The 18,269-nt window shown below is 41.4% G+C and overlaps 1 protein-coding gene and 1 long non-coding RNA gene across 2 annotated transcripts in view; both read left to right on the top strand.

The window, feature by feature from the left end:
* Nucleotides 1–389: 389 nt before the first annotated feature.
* Nucleotides 390–5,428, top strand: LOC145550065 (uncharacterized). Its single transcript, XR_014085912.1, has 2 exons — nucleotides 390–3,294; nucleotides 3,397–5,428. It is a non-coding gene; the product is annotated as an uncharacterized LOC145550065 (long non-coding RNA).
* A 2,648-nt stretch (nucleotides 5,429–8,076) lies between these two features.
* The window catches only part of plekhh1 (pleckstrin homology domain containing, family H (with MyTH4 domain) member 1), a 34,127-nt gene continuing 23,934 nt past the window's right edge, over nucleotides 8,077–18,269 (top strand). The window contains exons 1-2 of the mRNA XM_008399145.3: nucleotides 8,077–8,506; nucleotides 14,327–14,510. Coding sequence (XP_008397367.1) covers nucleotides 14,361–14,510 — 150 coding nt within the window. The 5' untranslated portion in view covers nucleotides 8,077–8,506; nucleotides 14,327–14,360. The remainder of the gene's footprint in view (nucleotides 8,507–14,326; nucleotides 14,511–18,269) is intronic.

Genomic DNA, 18,269 nt, shown 5'->3' with positions numbered 1-18,269 from the left:
TGCTTCCCATCTTTCTATCAATTTCTTTTTGAGCAATTGTGACGTTTACAACAAAACCACTGACTTAAAAACAGTCAGAACTCGATTAAGCAGACATTCCTCTTCATTTGAATGATCCCAACATTAACTCGGGTTTACGTTGTGCATGTGCATTAAGTTCATTCACAAATGTGGAAAGCTCAGGGTAAAAAATGGGTTTTATCTAGGCCTAATCTTAGCAAAGACACACTCTGTCCCTGCGTCAAACGAGGCCCTGCTCTCTTTCTGGCCACGGACTGCGGGGCAGGACGGCAGCCAAACTCTCCTCGTACTAGTAAAAGCTTCAGCCCGCAAAGTTACATTTTAATTTGCTGGGTTTTGCTGCATGGTATGCTCTCACAGGCCACAGGCTCCATTGTCTTTGAGCCTTTACAGCTCTCCATCTGCAGGGATTCTGCGATCATGTGACATTGCCTCATCCTCTGCCTGCAAAAAAACGCCTTCCTTTTGTCTTCATCCCCACCCTGTTTGACAGCTGTTTCGTCCAACTTTCTGAACAAATATCTAAGCTATCTGGCTAAGTTCTATCTTTCCCAACATCGTTGTTTGTCTCTTCACTTCATTTAGTTTTTTTCCTGCACGCGCAGACGATGTTCGGTTTCAGAGGAGATCTTGTTTGTGTGTTTGGTGCTGGCTGTTTTGTCTGTGAAAAGTCGCTATGCGCGACGCACAACAACAAGATCAACAATTCGGAATTTGCTTTTATACAGATGGCGCTCAGGTCTATTTCTCTGTAAAACCTGGCAATCCTCAGGACTAAAGAAATGGACGGCACGCTGCTTCTTACATTTAAACGAGAGCAAGAAAGCAATGCTCACCCAATGCTACAGTGTCTTGCAGACTCAGTCATACCTCTTTTACTTTGTTGAATTTGGTCAGTTCGCAACCATGAAGTTAAAAACTTTTGGAGATTTTTTTGTGAAAAGCAAAAAAAAATCATAAAACAGAGCACAATTGCAAAATGAAAGGAAAGGTTGGATGTCATTTTTCTCCCCAAATTAAATCTGTTATCAGTCCCACCAGTTTAATTATTTGCAGCGCCATGTTTTATTGATTTTACAGCTGCAAATCTTTTACGGATGAATCTCTTCCAAGTACTTTTTTTTTTTTTTTGCAATATAGCTCAAGTGTTTGTCACATTTGAAAAGGAGCATCCGAACATTAATTTCTATGTTTAGTCACAGATACTCAATTAGGTGTAGATTAAAACTTTGACTGGGCCATTCGAGCACATAAATATGATGCGATCTGAACTATTTCTTTGTAACTTTGGCTGTGTGTTTTGGGGTTGTTGTCCTGATGGGAGGGCAATGTGCGAGCCATTCTCTGGGCCAAGCAACCTCCAATGGATTTTCTTGTAGGCTTACTCTGTTTAACTCCGTCATCATACCAACTCTGACCAGTATTTTATTAGCAATTTCTCCATTAGTTGCTGGTTTCATGTTTGTTTATTTGTTTTGGGTTTAACCTTTCTTCATACTGAAAATAAATAACGGAGATTTTTAATAAAATACTTCCAATACAATCTTCCAATCCCAAACCAAAGTCGTAATAGTGTACTTCTCAAGATAAATATAGTTTTTTCTTAAAACATATTCATTCCCTTTCTGCAGAACCACCACTGTAACATGGTGAATATCATCTTATTATCTTGGGGCATGTGTTGTCCAGGGCTGTGGTCCCTGGATGGTAATACTACATCCAATGTATCCCAAAAACTTGTCATAATAACTAATAAGTTCAATAGCTGTAAACCTCCTTCGAGTCTCAGCAAAGACTGCTTTTTCTTTTCTACCCTTTGACAAATTTATAGCCATGTTTTTGGCTGAACAAGCCAGTCAGCTAATAAAAGAAAGAAACTCCGATCGAAAAGTGAAAAATATATTTAATAAAAACTTCAACAAACACTTGTGGTTTCGGTGGCGTGTGGACTGGATCTGATCTGCGCCGCAGACTATACTGTAAACACTGTGGTCGGATCATATGACAAGAAGATGCTCTGCACCAATGCATGATTTTCTGCTCTGGTTCTAATCTTTACAGGATTTTTATCTTGCGACAGACAGGACTTTATGCCTGCGAAAACATATACTTATTCTACAGAGGACAACAGGGCTTGATTATGTCCCGAGGCACCGAACCATGCATGCAGCCTCTTCGGTAGCTCTTTAAAATGAGTAGTATTTCGAACTAGCTAAACACTCATCACTTTGCGGACCTGTGATTTGAGGATCAGTGCCTAACCGCGCTCGCTCCGTCTGCCTCCGAAGCCACTGTCACCAGATCCGCTGCACTACGACTCACTCATCAGGCGTATTTTCCAATAGCCCCTAAATGGTGACGATGTTGACAGCGAATGAAATGCCAACCCAAACTTCTGCTTAAGTACCTACTACACATGCCCAGTATTATGTCACAGTAGGCAAGCTAAAACTAGGAGTTCATTTGCTTGGAAAATGACATCAGAACAAATGAAAAATGAATCAAACTACGTAAGATCACTACTACCTTTTTTTTCTACAACAACATGCCCTTTTATTAGTTGTTGCTGATTCCTCTAATTGGTAGAGCACACTTTTGAAAACAAGGTCTCATATCTGACATGATGTTGCAAACCCTTTAATTTTTTCATAATTCATGATCTTTCAGGACCAAAGTATTTTAGTAGGAGTTTTGACAGAAAAATCAGACATGGTTTTTAATATCTTTTACAAATAAAAACCCAAAATAACTGCTGAGTCGTTTGATGTATCTCTGATACCTTTCAATATCCAGAGACTGAATTTGTTGCCTATTCTTTACAGAATTAGCCAGGCTGGATGGATGGTGCCTGTGAGTATGACTCTCTGTTAGATTTTGGTTTGGACTTTGACTGGGCCACTCTACCGCATGAATATGATATTTAACAATTTTTCTTCTAGGATCATCTTGTATTTAGATCTACTCTCAGTTCTTACTGGAAAACATGTTTCACGGTGGGGATGGTGCGTTCAGGGTGTCGTGCAGTTTTAGTTTGGGGAGGGGGGGGACTTGGTGTCTCAGCTTTCTCCTTTCACAGCTGTGTCCGAAAGAGAAATAACCCTAACCTGCAACGTTGGCCTTTCAGTGCAAGGCCACTCTGACACCTCTTGGGCAGACCACACACAGAGCGAGAGGAAGCTCAGCAAGTCCAAAAAGGTGGCGAAAAAGAAAGAGGCTAAGGGGAGAGGAGTTAACTGTCTTGTTATCACAGAGGGGGGGAACAAAAATGAAATGGTGAGTAGTTTTTTCCGCCATAAAAACTTACAATGCATGTCCAGCAACCCTCCCAGCCCTCCTTCTGATTACAATGTGTTATCCTTTGCATTTCTTATCCAGAATCCTGTCTTCTCCTGAACAAAGTTGCTGCTGAAGTGAGCTGGGTTTATTTTCTTTTTTTATATGGAGTTTCCATCAAGCTCCACTCCCTCCGTGGTTCCAGCGCGGCTGGCCAAGCGGCAGTAAAACGCTCAAAGGACATCGGAGATGGAAAGGAGACCTATTTGTCAATCTAACAAAATCTCCAGTGGCTGAGCAACCGGACAACATGCAAGCGAAAGGGAGCCACGCTCTGCTGAAGGCGTGCAGGAAAGCCAAGTGGCTCGACAGCTGCTGAGATATTTCTCACCGTGGTCAGCGTCCGGGCGGAATATTTTGGGCTTTTCTTTTTATGTACAGTCGCGCAGAAAGCAAACGCACCAGAGAACGCTCACTGAAAATATAAGGAAGCTTTAGTTCTACAAAAATTCAAGGAAGGTTTTACGAGCGAGCCCAAAATGCAGCCTGGTGCCTTATTGCATCGAGTCTGCTGCCTGCGTTTGTGTATGTTCTGTCACTGAAAGAAACTGCCAACTCTTAAAACCATGTTTTTTTTTTTTCTTTTTCTTTAAAATGGAAAGTATGTTGCAGTTATCTGAGCGTGACAAGCTAACTCTGGTAAATCAGACGTCTGGTTTTACAATACAACTATCAATGTCTGTTTCACTCACCCGATCTGGTTTATTAGTTTCAAGTTATGGTTATTATTTAGCAACCTGTGGATGTGGAAAACAGAAAAAAAAACATAGGATAAGTTAGATCAAATTTTGGGTATCCATAAGACCAGATAAATTGATTGCAGAAAAAACTCTATTGACAGCCGCAAACTTACATTAAGACACATTTGTTAGCAACTCTGATGAAGATGCATAAAAAAAACCTTGGAAAACACGAGATGTTAGCAAAATTCCAGCCAGATGTTTGAGAATAAAACCATCACAAATTAATGAAATTCCTAGTCAGGCTTTAACTGGAGCCTCTATCTATACGCTTATGTATAGCAGAGGGTCTGTGATGCTGTGGGCCTGTTTCTCTTCTGCTCTCGGAACCTCATTGGTGCACATTGTGTCATGAGCCCCTGTGGTACAGCAGGCGACTTTTAAGTATAAAAATCTAGTGGCCTCTAGAATTGTCAAATTGTTGGGAATTTGAACAAAAATAACAACCTGAAGCATATGTCTAAATCTAAATCTTACCTAAAAGCCTTCCAGGTCTAGTTTCCAGAACTAAATCTGATAGAAAATCACTTCATCTCCCCACAGCACTGACACCAGTACACTCCAGACCCCTAAAAAAAGTTGCTCTGTGAGCTGGCTGCAGCCCGGGTCATCACATACCTCTGGAGGCCAAATAGCTGCAAGAACACACACTAATCTGCAAACACCTGATGCAACTGGTCCTGCCGTACTGGGGGGTGGGGGGGAAGCAGTCGTGTAAACCCTGTAGGCCCTGACGGCAGTTGTTTTGACTGAGAGCACTGAGGCACTGACTTATTGTGCAACACAAGGCAGAGACGTCAGCCCGGCCAGCTATGAAGCTGAATTCCCTACTGGAACCTCCTTTCTGCTGGAAATGTTTCCCCCAGGAAGGTGCAGTTAATCATATCAGAAACTATAGAGCTTCACACACAGTGGAGTGTACATAAAATCTGTTGCTCTGGAGAGAATCCCTCCCACTGAAGTCACTGGAATGGTTTCTTTTCTTTTTTTTTTTTAAAGAGTTTTGAAGAGGCATTAAGAACCACATCAGTACAAAAACGGGGACAAAGAACTTTCCAGAAGCTAATTAAATGACTGGGCATGAAACAGATTCTCCCTGAAAGGCCACTGAGGCACCAAAACAAAACAGTCTGCCTAAGCAAGGCGGCGCGTTATATTAGTTTGAATAACTCGCAGTGTAACAGTTTTAATTTTTTGAATAAAAGAGAATCAGAGTAAGCAATATGGTGCAGATTCTGGCAACTGGGCATCATTTCATGTTTCTTGAAGACGTTTTTAGTTCTGAACATGAAGTGGAAGTACACTCCCAAAACTAATTGTTAAAAAAAATAAAATTTATGCAGTGACATTTTATTCACCTTTTTCATTCAGTTTTTAGTACACGAATTGAGTGTAAAAATGACCTTTAGGGTGATCTATTTAATTATAATGTAAAAATCCAGAAAAATCTCAAATACTCTATAGAAAGCTTAACAGAAATTGTATTTATGATTTGAGTTGGTGCACACCCATTTAGGCTCTTTAAATAAAACTCGTGAATTTACTATTTGACAAACTATATTAAGATTAATTCATTACAAAATAAAACGATCAAGTGGTAAATCGTGTACTTAATCATTTCTTTAATGCACATTTTAATCACTTAACAAATGCTAGTTTGAGATATATTTCTTTACTCACCAAAGATACGTTTCATAATATCAGAGGAGTAAGGGGAAAAGCTATTTTTGAGAGATCTGACTTAGTTCCTATCGAAAATAAACTTCTTTGATGAATACAAATAACTTTAAATCTGAAGTTTAGATTTTTGTTTTTGAGTGTTTTTTTAGTTTCTAGTTTTCTGTAGATGTGTTCAATACTTATTTGCTTTGTCCTCCCAGTTCTACAATCAAACCTTCGTCTGTGGACTAATTTGAGTTTTTGTTTATGGATTATTTGGGTTGCTGCCCACATCTGATGTTAATTTTATGACCCCATTAGAAATATTTAAACTTTAATTTGTTTTTGTTTTGTTTTTTTTTTTGCTTTTAAAATGCATATTAAATAGCCACGTGTACAAATATGTTCGAAAAGCACACAAAAATCTACATACGTAGATGTGAAAGTGAAAAATTCAAAGGGAGGGAAAATATACCAGAAAATATTCATCTCTTAAACAGTTTTTGTTCTTAATGTGTGACTCAAATCTCTGTCCTCTTTAAATGAACACAGCTGCAAAATTCGCCCAGTATTAACTTTTTCAGTCAGTGGGCCAGCAGGGTGTGTCGCACCATTACACAGTATGACTCCTCTCTGTATCTAACATTTTAAGGAATCCTTGAGAGGTTTCAGCAAAGCGGGAGCCAGCACTGTGGGGACCAGAGCAGGCTGGGATCTCAAGTAAATAGTCTTAGCCCGCCCAAAAAGACTCCCCCCGCAACTCCTTTACTACCCAGATAATGATTCATTACAGTTGCGAAGTTCCACATGTGAGTTTAACAACATATTATCCCAGTAAAGTCTGTCCTGCAAGCCTTTGCAACAAACAAACACAATCTGTAATTAGACTAGCTTGAAACTAAAGAAGTTGGAGCTTTTTGGTGTTCTTAGTTGGTGGTCTTGCAATTCTTAATTTTCAACCTGAGGCAATACTCACACTGCTCTTAGCGAAAAATATTTGTGCAGGCTATTTCGTTGGTGGAGAAGGAAAAAAATCTCTTAAAGCAATCTAGTTTAAATACAAAACAAAAACAGAAACTCAAGTGAATAGAAAGAACTACTTCTTCAGCTATTTCAACCTTTTCATTCTGCCCAATGGGGAGAAGTCCTACCCTGTGTGTTTGTGCCGTCCCCTAACAGAATGATGCCCAGGGAGGTGCGCCATATGACTCCTACCAAATAAACCACTGACCAGTGTTGGACTGCGGTGCACATTAGCTGCGTTTCTATGAGAAATGTGAGCAAATTTTTGTCTATGTTCTACTAATGTTGAAAAAAAATACAATTTCACCATTGTGGTGTTTCTATTAAATAAGAAAGAACATTTAAATTATCTGTGAATAGGCTTGTTCAAATTATGTAAAGAACTGTCCATCCATCCATTTTCTTGCACCCTTGTACCTCAGTGGGGTTGGGAGGGTTGCTGGTGCCCATCTCCAGCTAATGTTCTGGGTGAGAGGCGGGGTCACCCTGGGCAGGTTGCCAGTCTGTTGCAGGGCAACACAGAGACACACAGGACACACAACCATGCACACACACACTCACACCTAGGGGCAATTTAGACAGACCAATTAACCTGACAGTCATGTTTTTGGACTGTGGGAGGAAACCGGAGTACCTGGAGAAAACCCACGCATGCACAGGGAGAACATGCAAACTCCATGCAGAAAGACCCCAGGCCGGGAATCGAACCCAGAGCCTTCTTGCTGCAAGGCAACAGCTCTACCAACTGCGCCACTGTGCAGCCCCTGTAAAGAACTGATTATACATAATTCATTAAAGGCACTAGCGTGTTAATCAGCAGTTGAAGTGACAGGTCCTTTATATTTGGGAGTCGCTATGTATGCAGCATTTTGGGGAAATTGTAATTGGTGATTAAGTTTGACTGATGCACAACGTTTTATGAACTATGCTGTGCTGTGAGTGCTTGGGTGCAGTCAGTTACACATTGTCCGAAAGGAAAGAAAAAACAAATCACAAAAAAGACTACTTCCTGTCAACTTTTTCCTGGTTTTCGCTGGAAGCAACATCCGGTTGTTGATTACGTGACTGGTGAGACGCAAAAATGGTGTTTCCGTTGCAATTCTGCGAATAGGTATCTTTCCATACTATTTTTTCAAGTGCTTTTTTTTTAAATGGCGTGTTTCCATTAAGCTAATTTATTTTTGTAATTTCAATGTACGCAACTCTATGGTTAAAGAAAACGCAGCTACTCTCTGCAAGGTTAGTCAGTCATAAAAATCAATGTTCTAAGTTATTAAGTTCTTTTTATCATTTCTTTTAAAAAAAAAAACTTTAGAGTAGTTATACAGATAGTAGGTCAGTATTTAAAAATCTAATCATCACCTCAACAAACTCTTTAAAATCCAAGGCGGCCCTATGCAATATCCTGAGCAGCTCCTGCGCACACAAGAGGGGGCCTGACTCTTGGAGAAATTTGATCCTGCTTTCGGCCCTTTAAAGGAAAATGGGATGAGTCTGTTGAATGGAGCTATGAGTGAGTTTCACCGGAGAGTTCAAAAGCAAGCGAAGGGCAGAGGCAGCAGTGGCGGCACTGACCGGCCGCGGAGCTTATATGAAAACTCGAATAAATGAGATGAATGAGTGGAGAGGAAGGGAAGACGGCAGAGCGGGGGACAGGTTATGAGCCGAACTGCGACGAATCGCCGAGGAAGAGACCCGAGAGAAGAGGAGACAGACAACAAAGTCACAAGGTAAAGCGACCGCCGCGAGCGGTTCTGTTGTCAAAACTACAGCGCGTGAGCTCCCTGACTGTCACTACCCTCCCTCCTGTTAGCAGACTGCCAGAGGGATACTGTTAACTTAGCCTCGGGAGGCTCTTCTGGACAAAAGACGCCAGCACAGCTGTGTATTTTGAGAGATGTCTGGCTAAACTTTTTTCTTTTTTCTTTTTCTTTTTCTTGCTGACCGACAGTTTATGGTTGCTGCTGCTGCTATAATGGAGCTATAGCAGTGCGCACACCTGTTGCTTGTGGCCGTTTTCGTGGAGAATTTTTACCACATTGTGCCCTTCGGAGTAGCTATAAAGATAATTAAAGCTTCAGCTAGTTTGCGGAGTAAAATAGGGAGCAGAACTGGCATAAAGTTTAGACTTTTTAGAACATTTGCAGACCGATTCAGAAGATATGATATAAACATTTTTAGGGTTTAAAGCTAAAAGCTAGACCTTCCGGTAGAATTAATTAAGCAAGCTTTATATGTAGTTTTCCATTTATATAACTACATGTAATGGTCAGGTCATGGGTTTTTTTTTTTTTTTAAAGTAAATCATTATTTAATCAACAAAAAAATCTAGTTCCTATAAAGAAACGCGCAGTCCATGTGACATCACATGGTGCATTGATTTGCGTTGGAAATTGTGATTTTATGTATGTTTGTAGGTAAAAGTTGGAAAGCCAGTTGGGCTTTTTGGTTGTTTAGGTACTGACAATACAAGGTGATCATATAAGCAACTAAAACTGTACTTCTCTCCATTCTGTTTATTCAGACCATTACAAAAGGACATGTTTGCAAGTAGAGGTACACAGTGTTATGCATGTTGTTGGTTTAATACGGTACATTCCATCAGAACTTCTAGGAATTGGTTAATAATTGAAACTTTCACTATCCTATACGTGTGGGAGGCACATCAGGGTTCTGGCCTTTGGGGGCTCATTTTCGTGTTTCCTTTTATAAACCTGGGAAAACCAGACTTCCGAGTTTAAGAAGAACACACCAGAAACGTACTCATCATCGTCTCCTGTGTCTTTTTGTTGCCATTTGGTTAAATCTGCGTAAAGGTGCATCAACTCCACTTAGTGGGCTGGTTGGTTTAACGGGAGATTAAGCATGAATCATACATGTTTTTGAGGCAGCAGATTTTCTGGATGAGATCATAATTCTTACATGCTGAAGAAGATGTGATGAAGGCCTGCAGGCAGAATTGACAGGGATTAATCACTCCTACTTCAGACGAGACTAAAACGCGTTCTGCTGCTTCTGAACATTTCTCAGTTGGATGCATCTTACGTGATGTGCATTTAAAACCTGTACAATTCTAAATTTCAATTCTTAAATGAGTGAGTATTCAGCATTGGAATGATTAAAGTTGTTTTAATGACGCTCATTTCATTTTTCTTGGTTTTCCTCTTCATTTGCATCCTTTCAGTAGATTCTCTGTATCTGCAGTGGAATGTTTTAAAAACCTCTCGGGATGTTATTGACTTAAATATTAACAATAATCATTTCCAGTCTTTTGTTTTTTACTCTTCAGGGCACTTTAAAAAACCACATCCATACTCCATTAACCTATTGCTTTTTTATTATTATTTGTTTACATTTGTTACCCCATTTTTTCCCCTGCAGAAAAACTAGTCCTGCCTCCATGCCCTGCAGGGTTGGACAGAAAGCCACAACCTGAGCACAGAGAGGCAGGAGAGCTTGCAGAGGTAGATGTTTACACCTCAGAGCAGAGGAATGTCAGGACCCTGTGTTTAAGTCAGAGACTGATAATGAGTGTGGTCAGTTTTTTTTTTTTTGTTGAGGTCTGTCATTAACCTGAACTAGTCGGAGAGGGAGAGGGAGAGGGAGATCTGCAGGTTTGCTCGCCTGGCGGTGGCTTGGAGGAGGAGGAGGAGGAGTGGCGGTGGAGGGAAGAGAGGAGGGTGGGAAAGGCGCTGCAGGAGGAGAGGAAAGGAGGGAAAAGAAGAGAGGTGATGCAGAGGCAATGGCAAGAGCAATAAGAGGGTAAAAGCAGGGAGGATGTGCTGTGAGGCATGCTGACCTCTGGGACTGACATTTATTGTGCTCTTTGTTCGGTTTTACTTTCATTTTAATCTTTTTTTCACTTGAAGCTGTTTTGCACATGTTGGGGGGGTCAAAAGGTTGGGAAACAATGACGCGGGATTGGAAATATTTTTGAGCCGTACATGTGAGCAAAAATATTTCAGCCGTAAAATGTAACAAATTTAAATGAAAAATGTAAGACCAGCTCAGTCAACTGGTAAGAACCACAACAATGTCGGGACCGAGGGGCAACGTCTAAAACCCTCGTACGCAGATCATTTGTCTGTGTCACCCATAACGTACACACACACACACACACACACACACACACACACACACACACACACACACAGGGATCTGCCACGCTGACACAAACCTGCAGCGACTGACCTAGATCCGCGCTCAACGCTCCGCCTTGACGGGAGTCATTCTCATTGTCCAAAAAAACTCCAGGAGGTGTCAATTCGGGCCCCGACAGAAGAGACGGCAGCGGCGGAGATTGAAAATGTCTGCTGGGAATGATATCACTGAACCACCTAATCACTTACATCACCGCAGCTGCATGCTCAGCAGTGTATGCCTCTGCCTGTGTGAGTGCCTGTGCACACGTGTCTGTTTCCAATCTGTTTCCCTGTGTCTCCTCGTGTGTGTGTGTGTGTGTGTGTGTGTGTGTCTGTGCGCCAAAGAGAAGAGTTACGACTCTACTGCGTAGTGCGTGTGTTTGAAAATCTGATGATTAAAATAAAGAAAAATGGAAGAACTTGCTTACTACAGTTCGGACTCGTACGTGTGCCGCATTTCTCTTTCATCTGGCTGGTCATGCCAGAGAAAAAACATCACAAACGATCCCATAGAAATGATTCTATAACTATCCTGGATGGATACGCTATCACTCTCGGAGAAATAATATGTCAGTGGAAAGCAGCAGCAGACTGTTATAGCAGTCATTGAAAGCATCCTGTCGGGATTACTGTGGTGGCATTTCTAAATACTGGCCCACTTTTCCCAGTGTTTGCTCTGGCTGGGACTGTCTGCAAGATCCTGCAAGCAGTTTAAAGCAGAGCAGCTCCCAAGGTCGATGAGTTGGAGACAGACTCAACAGTTCAAACCGTCATCTTCTCTTTTTTTGGGGGGTGACTCAAACATGAAGATGTACAGAATTGAATGTTTTCGGTACAGACACATGCCATAAAATCAAACTGACAACCTTTCGACAGTCCTTCTGAGGGTTAACCTGGGGGTATACCGACACACAAATCTTTTTACATTATCCAAAATTATATATGATATAAAATCTGGTTTCTTTGGGGAATGCGCAATCGAATTCTGATTCGAACCAAAAAAAGCAAACTCTGGTCTGCCTAAAATCCCTGGTCTCGGTTCGGTTGAGGTGAACTGTGGTGTGGCTCAAATGCATATGTGACCGCTCCGAAAGCGGGAAGCGAACCACAGCACACAGCATTCTGGGTAAATACAACCAACACAAACACGAGAGTTTAGTGCTAGCAGGAAAAATGGCTCGTGGATTTTTGCCAAAAGCAAAAGATAAATACTACAATCCTAAAGTCTGAGGCTAAGTCATCTGCGTTTGTCTAGAAGAAACATGCGCTCATGTCTTCTTCGGATGTTTGCGTATAGTTTCTTTCGGTGGTTCTTGGTGCAGCGCCGCCACAGGCGGGGAGGGGAAACAATTTTTGTTTTTAAATGCTTTGGATCATTTTACACAGTGCAGTGTGAAAGCAAACCACACCAGCTGGAAATTTAACAAATGTTGCAACTTTGAACCTTGACCAAACCAAGTCTCCTGCACCATCCGGTATGAAAACAGCCTTAGAAATAAAAATAAAGGTGAGGAGTGCATTTGAATGCAACTCCTTTTACACTGATGCCCACGAATACAATCCAGTGTTGCCTGTCTTCTTTCAGATGACACACGCATGTAATTGCCCACATATGTGTATTTTAGTCTTGCTGTAAATTCAGCTTGTGCAGTCAAAGTCTGACCCCACTCTCTAGATTGTTGAAAGCTGGTGGAGACGGACATCCAAAAGACTGGTCGCTTTAATTGCAGTGAAACTTTGTTCTGCAAAGTGCCGACTCAGACGGGGCTGAATTCAAAGGCACATGACACTTTTCAGATGTTTATGTCCAAAAGAGAAAAAAAAAGAGTTGTATGTTGTGAGAAAATGCGAAATTCAAATGAAATGCGCTTTAAATTTTCTTTTTGCCTGCAGCGTGTCAACATTTGAAATAATTGCGAGTTTTTTGGAACAATTTTCTGCTACTTCAGTGATTTATTTTTTTATTTTTTGGTGCTTTACAACTTTACCCTTTGTTGAAGTAACAAAAGGATCTGCTTGAGAGAGAGAGAGAGAGAGCTAGCATGGCAGCGCAAATGGCTTGTTTACATCTGTTTCTGCTCTGACACTGCTCTCCACACGGTTTGACCAAAAAAAGGGTTTCTGGCTGGCTTCCCCCCCTCCCCTTCCACCGCTTCCACTCGACTTTGCTCAGAGTACAGACCTCTACGTTTGTCCCGGAGAGAGGGAGAGATGCTGGTAGTTGGACCTTGACATGTCCGGCCTGGGCACAGCGGTCGCCTGGTGAAACCTCTGCAGGCATGACTTCTGTAATTTGCCCGCTGGGTCTGCATTTATGAGCACGCTAATTGTAGGGGAGCGACATGGTGCACTTATAGCTGCTGGACTTTGAACGTCTGCTCCCTTACTGACGCAGTCTGGCTGTGCGTTGATTTTTTAAATTTTTTTTCTCTCAAGCTAGGACGTCCTCACCTATTTTCCTTCACATCTTTTTGACAGCTGCACCTTTCGACATCTTCACCCTACTTAAAGATCACACAGTAGGGCTTTTATTATTTTGCGAATGAAGATGCAAACCGGTCAACAAGCCAAGTCAGGATTTGGTAAAAAAAAATAAAATAACTTGAATGCACCGGTTTTTCCGCTTTTGGCTCCCTGCCCATTCATTGTCGCACATTCTTTCCTCTTTTCTCTGTAGAGGCAAGCTGACGACTCCAGCCTCTAGCTGTGATGGAACTGTCATGCAGAAAGGCACTATTGTGCAGCGCAGGATCCTGTTTCGCTCCTTCCTTGTAATTAAGAAGGGATTGCATGGACTGGGAGTTGCGGGTGGGTGGCTGGGGAGGGGCCAGGGGGATTGGGTTAGTAGGTAATTGGGCTAAAAAGCAGAGCTCTGACCTGCTTTGTGGTGGGCAGGCAGGCCTGGGAACTCCAGCTCCCCCCACTCACAGCGCCTCCCTGCTGAGGTTTTGTTCAGTGTGTGTGGGCATGTAGAGAAAAGATGGAGGAAAAGAAAGAGAGGGGGATGCAGGCCGCGGCAATCTGTTTCTGTGCAACCAGCATGTATGCGTGTGCATGTTTTATTTCAGCTACACGTGTCTCTGACACAGAGAGGTAGAGGAAGCTTTCATTTAAGTCGTGTCACTTCTGACTCATTATGAGGGGTTGCTTTTTGCTCACGCTTCCTCCGTGAATCATGGGAAATGCGGTCAGCAACAAACTCCTTTAGATGTTTAATCGCTTTTTTTTTTTTTCATCATCTTGTGGTGTAAATGAAAACAGGAGCTGGACTGAACACAGAAATACCGACTCGGAACTAGCTGTGCTTCGTGTTCAGAACTAAATTAGTGCTTTGCAGCTATTCTTCATGGGCTGGTCTAACAAAACTTTTTATTTATTTATTTTTCTTCTCCCCCCTTTTCATTCCAGCCCGAGTCCAAAGGCGGAGGCCTGAATCCTCGCCATGGCTGACGTGCTGGAGAGCAGCGGATCCGGAGCCGGAGCCGTAGGAGCGGCCAGCGTGGACTGGCAGAAACGCTGCGTCGCTCTGGAGATGCAACTGCTGAGGTTCCGCCTGCAGGCAGGGAAAATCCGAGAGCTGCTGGCAGAAAAGGTGAGACGATGAGAAAAGGCAGCACACGAAATTGGATCAGTCTCTTCCAAAACACAACTCAGCAGGGAGCCATCATTTTTGGAATCGGAACAGAAATATGGGTATGTGGCCTTAGCTACGGATTCAAGTCAGAGATGAAACAATGAGACTTTATGACTAAAAACATCTGAGATTTAACGGCCAACATCCAATCACTGATTTTGTATAATGGTTGATGCTGTTTGTTCTTTAGTAACTATAAATAACTTTGCCTCTTCTTTCTACACAAGTTAATGTATCTGAACAATAACATATTACAAGAAGATAAAACTATATTTTTCTCACATACAGGCTGGAGAGGTGCATCACTGAAAATCCAAAGCTACAAAATCCTCTAGATTAAGAACCAGATTAATCTGTGCAATGAAACTCAAAAACAAAGAAAAGATCAGATTTCATTTTCTCCTTATTAAAGGACATTAGCACAACTTTTGTAATTTTGTTTTATGTCACAAAATCCTTTTTGATCCATTCAAGCTCTCTACGTCCAATTGTATTTACTGCGGTTATAAAATCACTTTTCTATTGTGAACCATAAGTTTTATAAGGCAACGTGAAAGAGAGAACATTTTCTGTGACGCCGCAGATCAACGGATGGCAAAAACAAAGAATGAATGATGTTTTAACATCTGAAATTAGCATTTAGCATGGTTAGCATAGTTAGCACAGCTAGCATGGTTGATTTTACATGAGGCGTGGCCAATGTGGCCTCAAAGTTAGCACAGTGTTTTTAAGAAAACTTTGGCACAATATAACCAATACTAGTAATTAATTAATTCAAAAGATCCAGTTGAAAATAATGAAAAATGAATGAATTCAGCTGTTGGCTCTAATTAGCAAAATATAGGGATTTAAATTACCTGTGTAAAATGATGAAATACATATTGTGACAAGATTAAAATAAAGGATGCCTCTTTATATATATATAACAATTTGTGTGCTTTGGATGTGTGTGAATAATTTCACAGCCTAGTAAAGGTCAGCTTCATTCACAAGTTTCAACCCTACATGTGAAACAAAGTACATCTTCCTGAATCAGTCAGACTGAAATTATTAAATAATTACTGAGGTACTTTAAACTTGCAAAGCGTAAAATGAGCTGACTTTCCAATAGAAACTTGAACACAGAGTAATTGGAAACTAATAAAACATATATATTGTTTAGTGTCCACCAGTTTTCCTCACGTTCAAAGAAATTCCCAGTGCAGAATTTCTGCATAATGTGTGAATACTTTTCATGCATCTGCTTCTCATCGGCGGATTTTTGTTGTGGAAAAGCTCTGTTTATAGTCTGCGACGACTAGAGGGCGGTACGATGGTGTATTTACATATTTACGTGCATGAGGAAACAATTAGAGCACATGGATGGGTTTGAACTCCAGGTGCTGATGACTGTTTATTTGTGAGCGTAAATACACGAGATTACCCATCGCTTTTGGTAAACACTTGGTCCAGTCATGGTGTGTCATCAAGAGTAGGTTAAACTTTCAGCTAAAAGGAATGTTCAAGCTCATTTCGTTCTGGTAATTCCTCACCCTCTTCAGCTGGTGGAAACAGCAGCCGACCAAATGCTTGTAAAATTTTGTCGATTAAAACTGATTCGCTGACCTTTTTGGAAAGCAATCATCAGGATATAAATTGGTGCCCCTTAAAAGACGCAAAGGATGAGTCACGCCTCAACTTTTCCACCGTTTTGACTTTGGAGAAGTATTTGTGTCGTCCAACTCAACGGCTTCAGATTGCTTTTGTCGTAGTGGTTTCACCCTCTGTGTCGTCGTCGAACTCCGTGGCAGAGCAGAGTGTCACATTCGGTCTGCCGGCAGGATGTTTGGAGTCCAAACACAACCGTGTGGTCGATAAGTGGAAGACAGCTCCATGCTGTGTCCTTCCACTTCCCCTGTGAGATCTCATGCTGTACAGAAGCCCATTTGAAAAGTGAAAACGGTGGAGTATGAAACATCGCTGAAATATTCAGGGAGGAGTACACTCATGGTTCGAAAGGGGTTTTTCCCCTAACCTGGCAACCTCCGTCTGCTGATTATCATTGCAAATTGTCCCCCCACCCCGATTGGGGAAATGTGGAGAAGGTTACATCTTAGTTCTGTGCAGATGAAGTTGATTGGGAGCGGAACTGTGGCGAGACCAGGATGGGGTCTCATTTTACAATGAGTAATGAAAACGGATTATTAAAAAAAAAAAAAAAAGAAAAGATGAAATACAACATTGATGAGTCCAAATGAATGTTTCCATAACAATTAAAAACCCAATTCCCAAATATGACGTAATATTCCTAAAGAAAGAGGCTTCGGCAGTAAAACTCTGTCAGTGGCATTTATCGAAGCCACCCCTCCCACCCCCCTTTTTTCTTTTTTCTCCATGCTTTGACGTTTGTTTTCCCAGCCAGGACAGCTTCTTATTTTGCTGAATTATAATTAAGAGCAATTTGGCCTAAAACACCACCTTCTTCTTTACTCACAAAACACCACAGGCAAAAGTGTCAGGTTCTAATTTAGTGTTTTTGCAGCTCTCTGATTTAGATTTAAATGTTTGTAAATGAAAATGACGCTCTCTTGCTCGGCGTCAAGGCACTCCGTTTTATATGTGGTCATTTCAGACAGTCACAAACGTACTGCTCTTCATGCCTTAGTTCTCTTCCTGATTATTCCACAGTTTATTTGTTTTGTTTTTTTTACGTGATGATACCTAATTTTTAGGAGTTTCTGTTGCTCCTTACTGCAATAACTTACATGCGTAATGAAGCACAATCACATGGAAGGTTTACAGTGAAGTCCCGCATCGCTGTGTGTGTGGATTAGTGTGGAACGTGGGACTACTATGCTGTCATCTCACTGCTGTTTGGAAATACCGCTTCATGCTCCTCATCTCGCCGCTCGCCAAGTTAGGAGTGTTTTATTCATTGACCCACTTAGGAATGGAAAAACATGAGTAAAAAGAAAAAGTTGATGCAGTTTGCCTTTGACATAGGATTTATCTCCAGCAGCGGACAGTGAGTCAGACGAAATAAGGAAGAGAGGAAGAAGCCCCGTTTGACTCGTGGATTTTAACAAGTCCTAATTAGAAAGGTCTGTACAGGAAATAATTATTTTTTTTGGATGAAAATACCAAAATGTGACGGTTTCTGAAGGCTTTTGATGTTCCAGTGACGGCATTTTAAAAGAACTCACTATTACAAAAAATTGCTACCTTTTGAGTTTTCTTCCCTCAATAACAACTTCACAAAGAAGAGGGTTGTTACAATACATATATATGGTTGTATTTGCAGAGGAAGCAGACGGGTCAAAAATGATGCAGGGTACTCTATGGTTGTTTACCAGTGAGAGAAACTAATTTACAAGCAAACACTTGCAAAGAGTAAGGAACCAAAGAGATCAGTGGACATTGTAGAAGCAGGCACTGTTTACTATACAAGATGTTCTGCTCTAATATTTCTGCTACAAGTCCCAAATGCGTAGCTGGAAACGATTTGAAAGACTTTCTCCGAAGTCTCGTCTCAGATGCAGCGCAGCAGTAGCGAGTCTAACCTGCGCCAGCTGACCATTTGAATTCAATTCAATTTAGGACAAATTACATTAATCACTTAGCCTCACATGGTTTGATCTTCACAGTGTTGCTTGACAATTAGTGTCGGTCAGGAATGGATTGTGCCGAAAAGTCACAAGGTTTACTGCAGTGTGTAAGAACACTTATTTATCTTGTCCT

This window comes from Poecilia reticulata, chromosome 22, assembly GCF_904066995.2.
Source record: "Poecilia reticulata chromosome 22, P_reticulata-male-v2, whole genome shotgun sequence".
In the NCBI taxonomy this organism is placed as follows: domain Eukaryota; kingdom Metazoa; phylum Chordata; class Actinopteri; order Cyprinodontiformes; family Poeciliidae; genus Poecilia; species Poecilia reticulata.
This window is presented reverse-complemented; position numbering and strand designations above follow the sequence as displayed.